Genomic DNA, 19,244 nt, shown 5'->3' on the forward strand with positions numbered 1-19,244 from the left:
GACATTCTCCTTGAGCTCTGGAAGAGCTTCTGCTTTGGTAGCAGGATAGGAGTTTACTTCCTGATGTGCCCATGAAGTTCCCAGTGGCCACAGGTGCGCATAGGACACACATAAAGGCCTAAGTGGCCACCGACTTGCTACAGTATCACAATTCATGGTAAATAGCATGAACATCACAGATACACATTTTAGTGCAATGCTGTGTGAGTAGCTCAGGTTTTTAAGAGTAGCATTCGGACCCCTGATTATTGAGATGGCAGAGCTAGAAGAACCAAGGAGACAAGAGCTTGCCCATTGTGCATCTTGCTGCACATTGAACATTCATCCTCACTCAACAGCTGTCTAAATCTGTATACAAGCTGTAAAGTCTTAAATGGAGCAGGCTGAAAATCCGCCATTTTTTATTTTTAAGGTACGTTATCTAGTGTGCACCAAAGGAGCTGTGAACTCAGGACTCCTGGGTTCTTATCCATGCTCTGCCACCAATTTGCTGGTAATCTTGGGCATGTTGTTTAGCATCAGTTTTACCCTCTGTAAAATGGGTATAAAACTTCCCTACCTTGCAGGGGTGTTCTGAGGTTGAACTAATTAAAATATTTATAAAACCATTTTGTGCTTCTCTAACACCTTTCAACAAAGGAGCTCAGTATTTTTAGTCTCTCTCTTCCCAGCTAGGAGATTTGAAAACCTGGATCATTCTGGGGTAGAAAACCAGATGTCAGATGCTTATCAAACTGCATGCTAGAAAAACAGGACCTAGAAAATGCAGGGAAATCCTGAGTAGGGAAGTGCACTGTGCTTAGCAAACTATTTTTCCCATTGTGAAGTTCCTCTCTCTTGTAGCTCTTCGATTTAACTCAAATTTGGAGGAAATATTTCAGTTTATGTTGTGAATGGAGGTTTTTAAACTACTTACCCTCCCACTAAAAAGAAATAAGATCTATGATCCCTAGGAGAGTTGACTATCCCGTACTGACAATACTTAGCAAGCATACAGTGCTTAATATCATCTGAACTTCAATCTATGGTACTAACGATACATTTTTGGCTTAAAGTGCCTGTCTTTAGGGCTTTTTCTTTTCCTGGTCTATTTCCTTTAGACATTCTTTGCTTTGTGTTAATTAGGGGGTATGTTCAAATGTTTTTGAAGTACTAAAGCTCTTTTTTTTGTTTATATACAGATAAAGTACACACCATGATGACTGAGATTTTGGCAGTGGGCCTATTCTGTTAGGGCCATTTAAAAGACTGCCAATGTATCTAGCTTCCCTGTTTCAGCCTGAATTTCATGCAACCCTTGGGAACAATTTCTGCAGCAATAAGGTAAAGATATTACTGCAATGCTAGTGGCCTGCAGTCCCAACTCTGCAGAAATCGTTGTGAGCAGCAATATGCTGGGATCCCTGCCTAAGTATTCTGAGATTCCTTCTTTCCCAAAATCCAGAGCCAGGAATAACTTCCTGCCAAACCAGTGGGATTTATTTAACCCATCTAGGTCTCTGATGCACAGTGGAAAGCAAGGATGTGGTACACAATGCCATTAAATCCAACTCCCACGTAATCTGGGCATATCAGAAGTGTTAATAAATTATCCTTCTAAAAAAAGATCTCTGGCTCTTATATGCCACTAAATCGCTGATCAGTAATGGCTGAATTTTTCATATTCTGTGATCTGACCCCACAGAGGATTATGTTGCCCCTAATACTCCTGTGTCAAATTCTCTAGCCATGAAATAGAGGACAGCTGGCCTCCCTGAGCTAGCAGCATGAGTAGAAAATCCCAAGGGTTGTGTGGTAACTGAGCACAGCACTATGCTGATTGCTTCCTATCTACTCCTGCTGCAAGGGATATCAACAGTCTGGTAGAGAGCTGGACTGACTTACATCAATAGAGCATCCGAGGAGGGAGCCTTTTAGAAGAGCTTTCTGGATGATTTTGAACAGGTTGGGTGGTGCCTTTTGCAGCTCATACCACTCTGCAATTCCACCGGTGAAATCTTCAAAGCCTTCAGTGGTGGATCCTCCAGAGAGAGCCTCGTATGACCCATTCACCCTGCACAAAGGACATGTACTGTTTCAACCTTCTCTCTGAGGCAGCTCTTCACCTAGTATATAAATACCATAGCTAAGAAGAAGTCAATGGAGCTCCACTGATTTCAATTTAGCTATGACCATTTATACCAGCTGAGGATCTATCCTCTCCATCTATGTCTTTCCTACCTCTTCAGGGCAGAAAAGCCACACGTAGGAACTAACATGCTGTACGTCAGGAATATGGGTTGATATGCCCAAACATGCAATGACAAATGCTCAAGACTGTATGTAATCAAGCACATGCGCCCTCTGCCCCCAGGTTCAATACAGAAATTAGACCTCGGACTCCTTTATACCTCAGCTGGTATAAGTCAGCATAGTTCCATTGAAGTCAAGTATCTGGCCCTGTACATTCAGAATAAGATTCCCACTATTAGATGCAAGAGTTCCTTCCTGTCCTTCCTGAGACTGGAACGTCAGACTTGGGTGTCCTTACCATGAATCAGAGGTTTGCACACACTGAACTGGAATAACATGAGCTCCCCAGAGGTCAGCTGGGTAATAAGGCAGTGCGACTGGTATTCAGTCATGACCTTCTTGGGACACGTGTAATGTTTCTTCCACAACCTGGACTACCAGAGATTAAGTACAGAGAAAACGTTTCGCCCCAGAAGAAACCACAAACATTAGCCTTTTCAGCTACAGCCTGTAGCATCTGTCTCAAACCCACATTATACAATCAGCTGAAGCAGTCAGTGATATGTACCCTAGAAGACTAATTAGACTGACACTACCTCCACATAGTTCCAGATAAAGGACAGATACTCCACCAGATATTAGCTTAGGCATGAGGAGGTCAAAAGGTGAAGCAGAAAGGAAGAAGTTTCCTTTGATTTTAAAAATTGACCCTTTACTTACTTGGCATAGGCTTTCTCCAGCAAAGCACTCCAAAACTCACTCCCCTCTGCTGAGTGAACGAAGAGCAGCTCCCCGTTTTTGGTGGGCAGCCTGTCGTCAACAACAACATCCACCCACTCCCCATACTGCCAGAACTGAAAGAGAGAATGAAAAGGACCTAGTTGCTGCTGATTGCCAAGTGCATGGGTTACATAGCCATGCTCTGGACAGAACCTTCACAGCTGATTTTCGTTTCCGTGCATGTCCTCTCTTGCATTCTCTTCTATTCTCCTTGGTTTTGTCTCCCTGTTCGCTGCCTGGCTGCTCATTAAACATTTTTCTTGAGCTTTTAGTTCATTGTAAGTCTTGCATGGATTTTTGTGTGCTTTGAACATGTAAAGTATATATTATGTGGCTCACTATATGGCACAATACCAGCTGTACTGTGGGCTTTAGGGTTATTTGATTAGTTCTGCTTGCTTAGTTTGCTGCAGAGATGGATAGACTGGTCTGGATGCATTTCAGAGTCAAGCAGATCCTTCATTCGAGCCTCAACCTGAACCAGGATGGGACTTTTCTGAAGTTCAAAAAGCTCTGGATAACTCACGCAACTGGGCTCTCTCGGGGGAAACAAATGTCAGTGCCAAACCAGGGTACAAGAAACGGCTCTCCTCATGTTTCTGGATCCATGGATAGGAGGAAGTTCTGGAAAGTTTGTTCTTATCAGATTAGCGCCCCACATTGCAAACTGAAGGGCCCCTAACTCCAGTTTTACACCCGTGAGATTCCATTGACTTCCCTGGAGTTACTCCAGATTTACATCAGTGTAGGAGAGAAAAGAATAAGCCCCCAGGAAAGGTCAGGGGTCGGGTAAGCATGACCTTTCAGGTGTCTTGTGAAAAACTGACTTGCTTTAATCTTTTGAAGTTTGTTTGCCACAAGTTTGTGCTTCTCTGCCATAGACATCAAGTGATACCTTGGTTACCCCAGACAGTGTTAACTCAGGTTGTATTACTGCTTGGGTTATGATAAGCAGTGAAAGGGCTGTTGGCTGAATATTTAGAACCACCTGCTTAGAAACATGGTACTGACTCAGCCAGCATTCCACCCCCATCACAATGTTGCTTGGGAAACTTCCCATAAGAAGCTGGGTCTGCTAAGGCCTTTACCCCTAGCGTGAGGAAATCGAAATTCCTCTGAAACTCTCTAGCTGGTCACCTAATGCTAATGATCTTGGCTGGAAGTACCTCCTTCAGTTTAACTTCCCCAGACAGATAATGGTTTCCGTATCCAGGATCAGTCTGGCAGGGATCCTTGGAAGAATCCTGCCTTATTCTGAGATGCTTCACTTCTCTGTTCTGGAGTGAGAGTGGAGGGAATGGTCCTTTGTGGGGACTACACAGTGGATCTGGACAACAAACACTACAGGACTGGAATGAAACCCACACTCCAGTCTGACAGACCACCACTGATCTTTGAGAGACACAGTAACCAAAATATGCCTTTTCAGTTCTTTGGCTGGTGTAAATTGGTGCAGCTCCATTAACTTCAATGGAACTATACCAATTTACACGAGGTGATCCGACCCACCATGTTCCTCACGTTCTGTCAGTATTTGACTCTTTAGCAAAAGGCAGAAGTCAGGTACCTGGAAGTGGAAGATTCCTGCATATTTGTCTTGGAAGCTCTGATCTTTGGGAACAACTCTGGCCAGAATCTCTTCATTCAGGGTGAGAGACGCAATGGCGGCCAGCAGCCAGCAGTCACCTGTGAACACACCAGAAAGTATTAGCCCTTAGTTCTCGTACTGTGAAGGAATTTCTATATGTCTGAGAATAGGGACAGGGAAGGATTTCACCTCTGCTTCATGTTATGCTTCTACTATTCTCGGAGCTCAGGGACTTGACGTAACTGATCAGACCTTCAAGGCTATAACCAGGTGGTCAAGTCCTGGGTCTGACAGAAAATCTTGTTTTGTTTCTTAATGAATGGAAGTGTAGCTATAGTGATGACGGGGGTGATAAATAACCAACATGCATGGCCCCTCTCAATGCGCTTGACAAACTTTACACATAATTGCAAACTTTCTGCACTAACATCACTTGACCCATCACTGAAATGCAGCCGTGACGCTGGCAAACCAGGTGCTAGCTCTTGCCAAGGCTTTAGGCCTCAACCAAGCACTGACAAATTTACTGCTGGAAGCCAGTCTTTCACATCTGTGTGCTGGTATGGTTCAGACGGGTACTGAACTTCTAACAACGTGCTTAGACTTCTACCAACAACTAGTGTTTAGACTTCAGTGCATGCAGCAATTTACAAGCATTTCATAATTTCACTTGTAATGTCTTTATCACACGCTATAAGGTAATATTTAAGTTTTTGCTTTATAACTGTAAAAAATGTTTGCTCTGAAAGGGTCAGCCTGTCACTCCTGCCTGATGGACAAGAGCTGATCCCTTCTACCAAAACTAAATGGGCCATTGTGAGACATCGTAATACACAACTTTGTTAATTGCCCCTACGCAGCCATGAAGATGCTACGTGCAAAAGGGCTCATCCCATCAGCTTGAATTCTGGAAGAAGGAACTCGAGATAGCGAACAAGAAATTTTTTAATCTTCTGCTGTTGGACTCTCATGGCTGCAGGTAGGAAACAAGCAGAGATCTCCAGGGTCAACCTGGGTTAGCCCTAAGAGACATTCAGTGCTGACAGATTACTATAACTCTGTCACCTTTCAGAACCATAGACTGTAACTCATTTGTGCATATGTTTGCCTGCTTTAATCTGTAAATAACTCTCCATTTCTTTTTCCAAGTTAATAAATCCTTAATTAGTTTATTATAGGATTGGCTACAAGCATTATCTTTGGTGTGAGATTGGGGGTACCAGTTGACCTGAGGTAAGTGACTGGTCTCTTGGAACCGGAAGCAACTTGAATCTTCTGTGATCTTTGATGGATAGCAACCAACTATCTCTAAGTCCAGCTTGCCTGGGTGACAAGATACACTGGAATGCCCAGGAGAACTCTCCGTGATTCCATAGTCACACTGTTAGAGTGCTTCAGGAGTTCACATTTGTTACTGGGTTGGTGAAGTATAATTAGAGAACATTCAATCAGTTTGGGGTGTCTGCCCTGCTTTTTGACAGTCTTCCCCAAGGTTGGCACCCACAGTTACAAACCACTCCAGACAGCGTGACGGTAATCACCACTGCGGTAGAAGACAGCAGCCTTTACAAAACATGAAGTGACTTTGATTCTGATGAAAGATTCTGGACTGCCAGCCCTGGCGCGTGAAGTCCTCTGTCAAACCACAGCACAGGTAGCATCACTGCAAATTTCTGCATCCTCTGCCCTGCCAATGTGCCTCAATCCTGAGCTGGGCACACACCTTTGAGGGGTGGGGGTGGCGGGTAATTTACAGCCAATGGCCCATTCAATTCTACGCCTGTCCGCTGAGATTGTCAGTTGTGGGCCGCCTTTAAACAGCACCCAGATGTACATTACACAACAAATTTGGTGTGGCTTGGCCCATCCTTGATAAAACAAACATTAGTGATGAATGAAACCAGCTTTAATATGTGCATTTAAAAAGAAGATTCAGTTAAGACTGGGATCACTACCGCCCTGTGTCCTTCCACTGCAAAGATAATGCTAGTTAACCTTGCTGAGTCAGCAGGACGATTTCTTGGCTTCTCCAGGCCTGCAGGGCTCTCTCTCCTTTCAGTACATTAGATGCCTGACCCATTCAGGAATGAAGAGCCTCCTTCCCTGTTCAATCTAAGCCACCACTTTTGCCTCTAGGCATAACTGAGAAATAAGCATAATTGTAGGCTATTTCCATGCAAATGCTGCATTGTATCCAAGAAGAGGTGGAAATGGGCTGTTTGTGATGTTTCATGTTCTCTATGTATATAAATCTCCCCACTGTATTTTCCACTGAATGCATCCGATGAAGTGAGCTGTAGCTCACGAAAGCTTATGCTCAAATATATTGGTTAGTCTCTAAGGTGCCACAAGTCCTCCTTTTCTTTTTGCGAATACAGACTAACACGGCTGCTACTCTGAAACTTAACACTGTTGTCTACAATGGACCATGGATGCCTTTTCAGCTGTTCCTGGAAGAAATGCAGAACCGCAGTGTGGGCTCAATTAGTTTGAAAGTAGTTGGCTCTGTATCCCTTTGAATAGTTTGTTCTGAACCCCGTAGTGGGGCTCACTGCCTCCTGTGTTTGTGGGTACTTACTAAATACTGTTTTTAGGGACTCAGTTTGTGCCCAGATTTCTTCTTTGTTTGTTTGTTCTGTAAAAGGCAAAAGATACCACAAGCTCCACCACGTGAATGCATTTAATGTATTTTACAGAAAATGAGCCGTTCTGCGCTTATTTACAAATTAGGGAACGGAGTGACATGGGGAGGAAGAAAGCATGGTGCCTCTAGGCACGTGCAGCAGCTCCAAGGATGTTCCTCATTCGTAGGGCCAGTACTTGCCTAGGCAAGCAGAGGATATGTTTCCCTGTCCACTCCTCTCCAGTTCATGAGCGACTGCAGATTTGCTCTTGCAGAGACATACTCTAGGGACTGACGCTCTCACAAATTCCCATATACAGCATCCTCCTAAATGATATTTATAAACCAAGGTCCTTCAATCTCCCAACCTTTCTTATTTGTCTCTGTGGAAATTCACTGAAGCCCTCCTGATCCAGCCCAAAGTTCCAGCCTCCGAGACTTGCCACCCACAAGTCAGAAAAGGTCTGAAGGCCAGCCCTGTTTCTTAGTGCGGTAAGCCCTTCTGCCCTCTCTGGGACGAAGCCAACGTACACTCTGGCTGCAGGCTGGAGCCTCACATTCAGTACCGGCAATGTACTTTTCCGACAGACAGACAGAAAAACATGCCTTCGCGGAGGGGAGGGAGAGGAGACTGACTCCATACACACAGCAAATTATCTATTTTTGTAGTTACTCTAGGAAATAACAAACATGAGTTCAGTAGTGAAAGATCACTTTATGTGCAATCTCAGACCCTTTGAGCAGCATGTTAATGAGGTGACTAGTGCTTTTAAAGAGCCTCAGGATCTCAAAGAGCTGAGTTCCAGGGTATGCTCCTTTGACTGCACTTTTCCAACTGATTTTTTACTCCTGTAGCCTACAAGGGAAGGCTCTGCTGATTAGAGCAGGAAGCTAAGAGTTAGGACTCCTGGGTTCCATTCCCATTTCTGCCATTGCCTTGCTTTATGACCTTGGGTAAGACACTTAATCTCTATGCCTCAGTTTCCCCCATCTCTAAAATAAGTCATGCTCCTCCTCTCCCTGTGTACCCCAAATATAGAAGAGAGCCTTGAGATGAGGTGTTGGAGAGCAAAAGGGCTGTTGGGGATTGTGGGGTCCAAGACTCATGGCAAGAGGGGGCTGGATGGAGCAGCAGTTAACCAATGGCTGTCAGACGGCCAGCTGTCACCACTGGAAGGAAGATCAAAGACTTGTGAAGGGGATGAAGAGAAGGGTTCAGCTGGGTGCCTGGGAGGAAGTCTGGGGTGGGGTCATTTAGCCTTAATCCACCACTGAGTGCTGCCACAAGTTTAACGCCTGCAGCACAAACACCATCCTTTTGAGAAGTACGGGGACCTTGTAACTCCCTCGCACCCCCTCTGTTCTGTAGTTTTTCTCTGTCAACAGATCACAGTGACTGGATTTATCTCTCAGTACATCTCAAAGAAGAGCTGGAAGCGGTGGATTTTTACAATAATTTGCAGGCTTGAGTCCCTCTTCCTTTTCCCATTTCCTATACCAAATGGCATGAAACGTAAATAAACCTTAAAACCCACCCCTTAGCCGAGCTCCAATGGCCAGCTCTGTTGCTGTAAAGGAGTCCCTACTAGCTGGGATGTTATTTTTCCAGACAAAGACCAAGCACACACTTCCAGTTGGAATGACTCTAGCTGTAGATTAAAGTACAATGACAGAGAGCAGAAGTCAATTTCCCAGGAGAGAGCATAGTCCACGTCTCCTCTGTAAGATGCTTCATCAGTTCTGCCTCACAAAATGCCAGCTGCCCTTGCAGACTCCTTAAAAATGTAAAGATGAAGTACAGGGGAAGTCATCATAGGAACAGAGCTCCGTTCACTCATTTTGGAATGCCACAGTGCTCAGGAAATGGGCAGAGGATATGGACACAAGGCATTTGGGGTGTGAAATACATTCTTAACAGGCTATTTACATGTCTTATAGTGATAGACTCAAAGAGCTCAATCCGTTTAGCTTAACAAAGAGAAGGCTAAGGGGTGACTTGATTACCCTCTATAACACGGGTGGGAAAAGTAAGGCCCACAAGCTGCACCACATGCTTGGTCCCGCTCTGGTGCTCCGGCTGGGGTGCTGGGTCAGGGGCTGGACCAGCAGCTCAGTCCCGCTCCGGCCAGGGCACTGGGTCGAGGCTGGACCAGCAGCTCAGCCCTGCTCCTGCCGGGGTGCTGGGTTGGGGCTGCATGACGCGGCTCCCGGAAGCTGTGGCATGGCCCCGCTCTGGCTCCTACATGCTCCAATGGGAGCTGCAGGGACGGTGCTTGCGAACGGGGCACCGTGCAGAGCCTCCTGGCCGCACCTCCATGTAGTAGCCGGAGAAGGGACATACCACTGCTTCCGGGAGGTAAGCGCCGCTCAGAGTCCACAACCCCTGAGCCTCCCCCCATGCCCCAATCCCCTTCCCCAGCCCTGGTCCCTCTCCTGCTTTCCGAATCCCTCGATCCCAGCCTGGAGCACCCTCCTGCACCTCAACCCTCTCATCCCTAGCACCACCGCAGAGCCCGCACCCCCAGCTGGAACCTGCACCCCTTCCCCAGCTCTGACCCCACTCTCGCCCTCCGAACCCCTCGGTTCCAGCCCGGAGCACCCTCCTATACCCCAAACTCCTCATCCGCAGCCCCACCCCAGAGCCCACACCCCAATCCCAATTTTGTGAGCATTCATGGCCCACCATACAATTTCTATTCCCTGATGTGGCCCTCTGGCCAAAAAGTTTGCCCACCCCTGGTCTGTAAGTACTTATATAGGGAGCAAATATTTAATAATGAGTCTTCAATCTAGGAGAGAAAGGTATAACAAGATCCAATGGCTGGAAGCTGAAGCGAGACAAATTTAGACTGGAAATAAGGTGTAATCTTTTAATGGTGAAAATAATTAAGCATTGGAACAACTTTACAAGGGTCATGGGGGATTCTCTATCATTGACCATTTTTAAAACAAGCTTGGATGCTTTTCTAAAAGCTCTGCTCTAGGAATTATTTTGAGGATGTTCTCTAGCCTGTGCTAAACAGGAGGTCAGACTAGATCAGGGGTGGGCAAACTTTTTGGCCTGAGGGCCACATCGGGGTTCCGAAACTGTATGGAGGGCCGGGTAGGTAAGGCTGTGCCTCCCCAAACAGCCTGACCCCCTCCCCCTATCGGCCCCCTCCCACTTCCCACCCCCGACTGCCCCCCTCAGAACCTCTGACCCATCCAACCCCTCCTGCTCCTTGTCCCCTGACTGCCCCCTCCTGGGACCCCCCTGCCCCTAACCACCCCACTGGGACCCCACCCCCTATCCAATCCCCCCTCTTTCCTGTCCCCTGACTGCCCCGACCCCTATCCACACCCCCGGTCCCCTGACAGGCCCCCTGCGACTCCCACACCTATCCAAGCGCCCCTGACCATGCCCCCCCCCAGAACCTCCGCCCCATCAAACCGCCCCTGCTCCCTGTCCCCTGACTGCCCCCTGGAATCCCCTGCCCCTTATCCAACCCCCCCATTCCCTGCCCCCTTACCATGCTGTTCAGAGCATCAGGTCTGGAAGCCATAAGTAGCACATTCCTGTGGGAAGCAATTTAATACACTACACCTGTCGGCTCTCACAGCTGCGCTGTCCGGCAGGAGCTCGCAGCCCCGCCGCCCAGAGTGCTGGTGGCACAGTGAGCTGAGGCTGCAGGGGAGGGGCCGGGGGCTAGCCTCCCCAGCCAGGAGCTCAAGGGCCAGGCAGGACAGTCCCACGGGCCAGATGTTGTTATGGTGGATCATATTAAAGAAGTTCTGTATTAAAATCACAAATTAGTTTGATTCCCCATAGTTTAAATTCGAGGGTATTACTAATTAAGAGGTCTCTTGGTTTTTGGTCTCTTATTTTTACTGTTTCTCTCCCCCTCTGTGTGAAACTTGCAAGCTGCTAATTGTGTTAGTACATCCTAAAACAGAGTCTGTTCTCAAAGCAATACTCTGTAACAACAACTACACACACACAGAGAGACTCAAAGCAATACTTTGTAACAACAGAAACAGCACACAGAGACTCCCCGCCCTTTTGTTGTATTCATTTTGCTTTGTTAACAATTGTGATTAAAATAGAGATAGAGGATGTATGTGGACGGATGCTTGGTGTGGATAATAACTGAATGATCAGGGAGGTGCCAGCCTAAGAATCCAGTGTCCATCGTCTGAAGACGGCATCAAGTGGAAACAACCAGAGGACCCCCAGAGGGCAAACTGAAATCCACCCAACAGCTTCAAGGATGGGAGAATCAAAGAACAAGATAACATCTGGGAGCAGGGAGCCACCAGGAATGTGCCATCTGCTGATTGATTCAGCAACAGCATGATGAACCAATTCCCATAGGCTGGCATAGGAATAAATTCCTATAAAAATGGACTCTAGAAACTGAGAATTTTGGGGTCTGATTCTGCAAACCAACTTCCAGGAGCATCAGATGGGCATCTGACAAGGTCCTGCTCCCTCCTCATGTCCAGGCCACCTGGCCAGTGGCTTGGCACAAGCAACTCTAAGGCTGGTAACTATGATGACAACCTTGCAGAACTTTGTGCATGTGTGTATGAATGAATGTGTGAATAAATATGAAATGGAATGGAATGTTATAGCTATAACTAACTGCTTACTATGATTCTTTCTGTATTCACAATAAATGTGGCATTTTGCCTTATTCCCTTTAATAAGATCCTGCTGATTTTATTTTATTGGTATAACAATGTGGCTCGCGGGCCGTAGTTTGCCCACTTCTGGACTAGATGATCACAATGGTCCTTTCTGGCCTTGGATGAGTTTGCAATTAGTTACAAACACCTCTGTCCCCTGCTGCCTGGGTTATTCAGAACCTCAAAATGATCCTATTTGTGGAGGGAAAGGTTGCAGGGCCCCTTGCAACCAGCCCTCTAGGCTAATGAATGCAGAGGCCTCATGCTCTCCCATACACAGCCTGTCTGTACAGAAGTGCCATTGTTCTTCTGTTTTTCTACCAAGGAATCCCCAAACAAACAGTCACGTGCTCCGCTTGGGTTCAGATGCACGTGGAAAGGAATCCCCAGAAATTCTTTCCACACTGAGGATCTTGTTTTTACACAAGTTCTTCTTTCTTAATCCTTGAACTGAGAGGGTTTTGGTCACTGGCTCATTCTGTCTCCACCAAGGACAATTAAAGAAGTTATTGGCCCAGAGGAAAGGGAAAGGAGGTTTAAGGAAGATCAGAGCTCTTCCTAAAATCCTGGAGCCACTGACAGGTATAGTTTGTCTGGTATTTTGGTTAAGATGCTCCACCGCATATCATTATCATATACAATAAAGAGTGATAAATGGTTTCCTACTAGCCATAAAAATAGTAACAAAGGCTGCGAGCACGAGTATGCTGGTAGGATATGGTGGTGATGGGCAGGGCCGCCGACCAAAGGGGGCAATTGCCCAGGGGCCTGGGTGATTTAAAAGGGCCTGGGGGCAGTGCAGTGGAGCTAAGGCAGGCTTCCTGCCCACCCTCGTTCTGCACCACTCCCAGAAGCGGCTGACAAGCCCTGCAGCCCCTGGGGAGGGGGTCTCCACGCACTGCTCCCTCCCTGAGTGCCAACTCCACAGTTCCCATTGGCCAGGAACTGCAGCCAATGGGAGCTGTTGGGGCAGTGTCTGCAGGCAACGGCATGCAGAGACCTCCTGGCCCCCCTGCCTAGGAGCCGCTGCCAGAGGGGCGTGCTGGTCGCTTTTGGGAGCTGCTTGAGGTAAGCACTGCACCCCAACCCCCTGCCACAGCCTAGAGCCCACACCCTGCACCCAAGTCCCTCCCAGAGCCCAACCCAACATCCCCTCCCACAGCCAAACTCCCTCCCAGAGCCCGCACCCTGCACCCCAACCCCCTGACCCAGCCTAGAGACCACACCCCAGACCCAAACTCCCTCCCAGAGTCTGCACCCCTCCTGCACCCAAACTTCTTCCCAGAGCCTGCACCCCTCACCCCCTCCCGCACCCAAGCTCCCTCTCAGAGCCCTCATCCATCATCCCCTCCTGCACCCAAACTTCCTCTAATCAGGAAAGAGATCTTGGAGTCATTGTGGATAGTTTTCTGACGACATCTATGCAGTGTGCAGCAGCAGTCAAAAAAGCAAACAGGATGTTAGGAATCATTAAAAAAGGGATAGAGAATAAGATGGAGTATATCTTATTGCCCTTATATAAATCCATGGTATATCCACATCTTGAATACTGCATACAGATGTGGTCTCCTCATCTTAAATAAGATATACTGGCATTAGAAAAGGTTCAGAGAAGGGCAACTAAAATGATTAGGGGTTTGGAATGGGTCCCATAAGAGGAGAGATTAAAGAGGCTAGGAGTTTTCAGCATGGAAAAGAGGAGACTAAGGGGAGATATGATAGAGGTATATAAAGTCATGAGTGGTGTGAAGAAAGTGAATAAGGAAAAGTTATTTACTTGGCCCCTAGTTCTTATATCATGGGAACACCAAATGCAATTAATGGGCAGCAGGTTTAAAACAAATAAAAGGAAGTTCTTCTTCACATAGCACCCAGTCAACCTGTGGAACTCCTTGCCTGAGGAGGTTGTGAAGGCTAGGACTATAACAGGGTTTAAAAGAGAACTAGATAAATTCATGGAGGTTAAGTCCATTAATGGTTATTAGCCAGGATGGGTAAGGAATGGTGTCCCTAGCCTCTGTTTGTCAGAGGGTGGAGATGGATGGCAGGAGAGAGATCACTTGATCATTATCCGTTAGGTTCACTCCCTCTGGGGCACCTGGCATTGGCCACTGTCGGCAGACAAGATACTGGGCTGGATGGACCTTTGGTCTGACCCAGTAGGGCCATTCTTATCTTCTTATGTTCCTCCCAGAGCCTGCACTCTGCACTCCAACCCCCTGCCCCAGCCTGGTGAAAGTGAGTGAAGGTGGGGGAGAGCAAGCAACAGGGGGATGGGGGATGGAGTGAGCAGGGGACAGGGCCTCAGAGAAGGGACAGGACAGGGGCATGGTCTCAGGAAAGGGGCGGGGCAGGGGGTAGGACAAGGGTCTTTGGGTTTGCACGATTAGGCAGTTGGCAACCCTACCAGGCGGGCATATGAAAGCCCTGGCTGTGCCGGAAGAGCACGCCCAGCATCACAGCCAGCAGCTTGCTGGGCACCAGCCAGCACAGGCGCAGAATCTCCCAAATATCAGGTGGACCAAGTCCGCGCGGGCGTGGCTTGTGCATGCATGGGGGCCCATTGACTATTCTGCCCTGGGGCCCGGAATTGCTGTCGGTGGGCCTGGTGATCAGGGGGCGGATGAGATCATGTCTCTCTTGATGGACAGAGCCCAGCAAAATTAAGAGCCTGATGCATATGCCCAGCTAACAGCTTTATTCCTTTAGGGTCTTTTGCTTTCGGCACTGAAGGAACGTCCTGGGTTCCATCCCTGCTAATGGCTATGTCTGTATGGGACAAGAGTTTATTACAGCTGAGCTGTACTGCAGAGATTTCTGAGCACATTTTGAATCAATAAAGAGCTCTCTGGTCTGGCCACCCCACCTCCTCCTCCTCCCCCCTCCTGTGCATTTGGAGACACAGGAAGGAATAGCTCCAGCTGAAACTCCCCTTCTGAATGTAGGAACATTAAAAAAAAAAAAAAAAAAAAGCACAGTAGCCAAAGTCATGTGTTTTAATTCCTTCCTTTTGGGCTTTGGCTCCGTTGTTCCCTCACGCTGGGATGGGTCATCTTCACTGCAGTATGCCGGGGCTTTCCCCCCTTGTTTGTAGTGCAAAGCACTGAAAGCAACACTTAGACAAAGCAAACATCCCAGCCTTGTGGAATTCAGAGCTTTCACTTCCCCATGCCCAGTGCAACTCTGTCCTGTTTTGGCAGTGACTGAAGGGCAATGCCTGGCTAACAACCAGCGTGAACTGCGCTGACTGTTTAGTTCCTGTGGACTGATCTGCAAATCGCACACACCCACCATTACATTAATTGGGCCCAGCCATCTCCATAGAGAGTCCAGACACTGAATGGGTCCTGGAGACTCAACCGCCTCATGCTCAGGGTTAAGGCATATGTGTGGGAGCTGCATGCAGAGAAGATTTCAGCCTCCAGGGTTCTTAGTCGGCCAGACACCTTTTACCAGACTTAGTTCACAGCTAATGGCCATGTGCCAAGAGTGAGATCAGCCTGAATAAGAAGAAGAGTTCAGGGGCTGCCAGGAGTGTGTGTAGTGCCTGGTTGGGGAGGCAGATAAAGCTGTCGGTCTCTGAGAGTGGAGTACAACAAGACACCGAGCAGAGCTACAGCTGGTCCCCTTGCCTGTGCTCTGTGGGCTGGGTGGGACAGCTGGAGGCAGGTTCTACACTCCTAGCTTGTGGAGGTTCAGGTCAGGAGGCACTTTTTCCTCGTGATTGCTCAACCCACAATGCAAATACAAGAGCCTGGGGGTGAGCTCACTCTAACCATAACAATACTGTAAACTTCTCTGAGTCTGTCTGTTGTAATGTATGCTGCCTTTTTTCCTGGGCTTGCGGGGGTTGGATCTGACATAACTTGGAGCCTGTACCCATGGATCCTCTCTATGGGGGCTTCTCAGGCTCCAGAGGTGTAAACCAGACACACAACATTCTCCCTTTTCCCACCCCAAAATCCAGGAAGTGAAGGGTAGCAGGAGCCTTTGACGGTTTCCATGTGTGGAAGGGATGTGAGCACTGGGACCACCTTGAGTAGAAGATTGTTACTGTTCAGGTCCCACTACTCCAGCGGTTACTGGAAATTTAGCCCACTAAGTCATAGTAAATTGAAGGCTGTACAAGTAAAGAGCCTGGTGATGGAATACGGAGTTTTAGCCATGTGTGAGGAAACACTGCTCCATCACCCTTGGACTCCAGGGACTGGCATCTTTTACAAGCTTAGCTATCTGACAGGTTTGGATAGAGATTGTCCTTGGGCAGAGACAGGAGTGCCAAGCCCAAGGCGTGACAGAGACTTTGTGTGAGAAGAACAGACTGTCTAATAAACCTCTAGGAAAGGAGTGGCAGGTTACAGAAATCCCACTGTGATTCCACCAGAATTAACCCCACATCTGTCTAGGCATGCTATGCATAGAGCGTCCTCTGCGATAAGTACGAGGAATCCATTATTTTTGTCACTGTATTTCCTGTATAAATGGCTCAGTGTTCCTCATCCTATCTTTACCTATCTCTTGGTGCATTAACTTAGATTATAGTCATAAGTGTTAGAAATATTAATATACCTCACTAGTGACTGATTATTCATTAATAATTATAAGAGTTTAGCTACTCTTCCATAAAATATAGAGAGATGAGGGGGTCAGCACTCCCCCATGAGTCATTTGCAGAGGTTCAGTGGAAGTATGTATTTAAACTACCCTCTAAGGCAGGGGAGGGCAAACTAGAGCCCGCGGGCCAGATCCGGCCCATCAGGGCTTTCAATCTGGGCCACAATCTGGGCCAGCGGGCCTAAAGCGGCACCTGGGGGACGAAGTGGGGGGGCAGAGGGCTCCGTGTGCTGCCCTCGCCTGCAGGCACCGCCTCCCACAGCTCCTATTGGACAGGAACAGGGAACCATGGCCAATGGGAGCTTCGGGGATGGTACCAGCCAGCGAGGGCAGTGCGCAATGGAGACACCTGCCCCACCAGAAGCCACTGTCAGACATGCTGGCCGCTTCCGGGAGTGGCATGGGGCCAGGGCAGGGAACCTGCCTTAGCCCTGCTGTGTGCCGCTGCCCCCTCGGAGCCACTCAAGGTAAGCCGCACTGGGCTGGAGCCCACACCCCGAAACCCTTCTGTACCCCAACCCCCTGCCGCACTCCACACCCTCTCCTGTACCTCAACCCCCTGCCCTGAGCCCTCAACCCCCTGCCACACCCCTCCTGCACCCCAACCCCCTGCCCTGAGCCCCCTGCTGCACACTGCACCCCAATCCCTTGCCCTGAGTCCCTTCCTGAAACCCTCACCCCTTCCTGCACACTGCACCCCCTCCCACATCCCCTCACGCATCCCAACCCCTTGCCCCAGCCCTACATTCATGGCCCTGCATACAATTTCCCCATCCAGATGTGGCCCTCAGGCCAAAAAGTTTACCCACCCCTGTTCTAAAGAAATGCAAATATGTCGTCACAGCTGGTATTGGCTAGAAGGAAGCAGCTGTGATAATCCAGTGGTAATTATCTGCCATGGGATCTCAAGAAGCCTGGACTGGGAGCATTTATTGGGTAAACAAAGATGCAGACAGAGGGGTATTGGGTGGGGCAGTGCTGGTACCTGGCAATGGTAGTCAGGAAGCCCCACTGTTGCAGTAGCATGTGACTTCTGACTGACTTGATCCTATCATCCTAAATGTCTTCACTCTGTACACCAGGGATAAGAGTGAGGGCCCGCTACCCACCGGCCTGGCACATGCCTCTGTAATGCTAATGGCTCAGTGTGAACGTGAAGGCTGCTAGTGCCTTTGTGATTTTGAGCCCAAGGTTGTAAGAAATTGCATGTGTGTGCAAGAGGCTCAGACCAAGAAGACACACAAGGTAGGATTACTGTTAGCAGAGAGAAAAGGAGTACTTGTGGCACCTTAGAGACTAACCAATTTATTTGAGCATGCTATTACCAGCAGGACAGTGGGATGGGAGGAGGTATTGTTTCATATTCTCTGTGTGTATATAAAGTCTGCTGCAGTTTCCACAGTATGCATCCGATGAAGTGAGCTGTAGCTCATGAAAGCTCATGCTCAAATAAATTGGTTAGTCTCTAAGGTGCCACAAGTACTCCTTTTCTTTTTGCGAATACAGACTAACACGGCTGTTACTCTGAAACCTGTTAGCAGAGAGTGAAGTTACTGTGACAGAGAGGCCCTTTGCAAAGAAAAGGGGACCCTCTGTCAAACAACTCATCTGAGGTCTGACAAACTCACTACACCAAATACATGTCTTGTAGCGTATTTATCCATAAGAGGTAACATGTAAGGTATCTACAGAGAGCTCACAATGTAGCGAGACTCATTGTGAGACGTATGTATGAATAATATTTAAGGAATAATGTAACTATATTGAAAGTATGCTTTATGATCTTGGAGTAAAAATGAGATCATGGGATAATTCCAGCAGGAGGGAGTTGCCACCCCTTCCTTGTTAGCCAATGATATAATACAAGGCTTAATTGTCTAGCATTGCTGCATCCCAAAACTAACCATGGAAAACCATCAGAGACAACTGCAAACAACGGAAACCACTTGGAGGTAAAAAAGGAACATTACAACAACAGGTTTCAGAATAGCAGCCGTGTTAGTCTGTATTCGCAAAAAGAAAAGGAGGACTTGTGGCACCTTAGAGACTAACCAATTTATCTGAGCATAAGCTTTCGTGAGCTACAGCTCACTTCATCAGATGATCCGATGAAGTGAGCTGTAGCTCACGAAAGCTTATGCTCAAATAAATCTGTTAGTTTCTAAGGTGCCACAAGTACTCCTTTTCTTATTACAACAGACAGGGGATCGCCCTGTCTATGAATAGAGACAAAACATTTTTCAGGATAACAGAAGTCCGGGAGAAGTGCAACTTGTGGAACGGACATGTTTTTTGTGAAAATCTGGATTCTGGTTTCTGTGAAGCTCTGCAACAGACTGAACTTTGCAGGGGAAACCTACTTTATTAGAGAGAAAAGGTAACTATTAATAAGTGTAGGCCCTAGTTTGCATTTTCTGATTTTTGTTTTGTAGTGTAACCATTTGTTTTTGCCACTCTCTGCTGTTTTTAGTTGAATCTCTATTCTTTCTTGCAGTAAAAGAAGAGGAGGGTTATTTAAGTGCTGTACATTTTACAGGGACAGAGCTTTAAGGTAAAACTGGTAAACTGGGCACACTGATCCTTTGGGGGCAGAGGATCTCGGATTTCTGTGAGTACTGGTGTCAGGGGCTAAACATCACAGGGGAATGCTTCAAGGGTCTCAGGGACTGGAGTGCACCCACTGTTAACCTGCAAGGCATGGACAGGGCTGGCATAGTCCAGAAAAGAGTGCCTGAAAGGCTG

General features: G+C 47.6%; 1 protein-coding gene across 1 annotated transcript in view; it reads right to left on the minus strand.

Moving 5' to 3' along the window:
* Window positions 1-19,244, minus strand: part of CAPN2 (calpain 2) — a 55,486-nt gene that overhangs the window by 26,677 nt on the left and 9,565 nt on the right. Inside the window, exons 3-5 of the mRNA XM_073338767.2 lie at window positions 4,580-4,698; window positions 2,953-3,086; window positions 1,885-2,053 (exon numbers count right to left, since the gene is read on the minus strand). Of these exons, the coding sequence (XP_073194868.1) occupies window positions 1,885-2,053; window positions 2,953-3,086; window positions 4,580-4,698 (422 nt within the window). The remainder of the gene's footprint in view (window positions 1-1,884; window positions 2,054-2,952; window positions 3,087-4,579; window positions 4,699-19,244) is intronic.

This window comes from Lepidochelys kempii, chromosome 3, assembly GCF_965140285.1.
Source record: "Lepidochelys kempii isolate rLepKem1 chromosome 3, rLepKem1.hap1, whole genome shotgun sequence".
Lineage (NCBI taxonomy): Eukaryota > Metazoa > Chordata > Testudines > Cheloniidae > Lepidochelys > Lepidochelys kempii.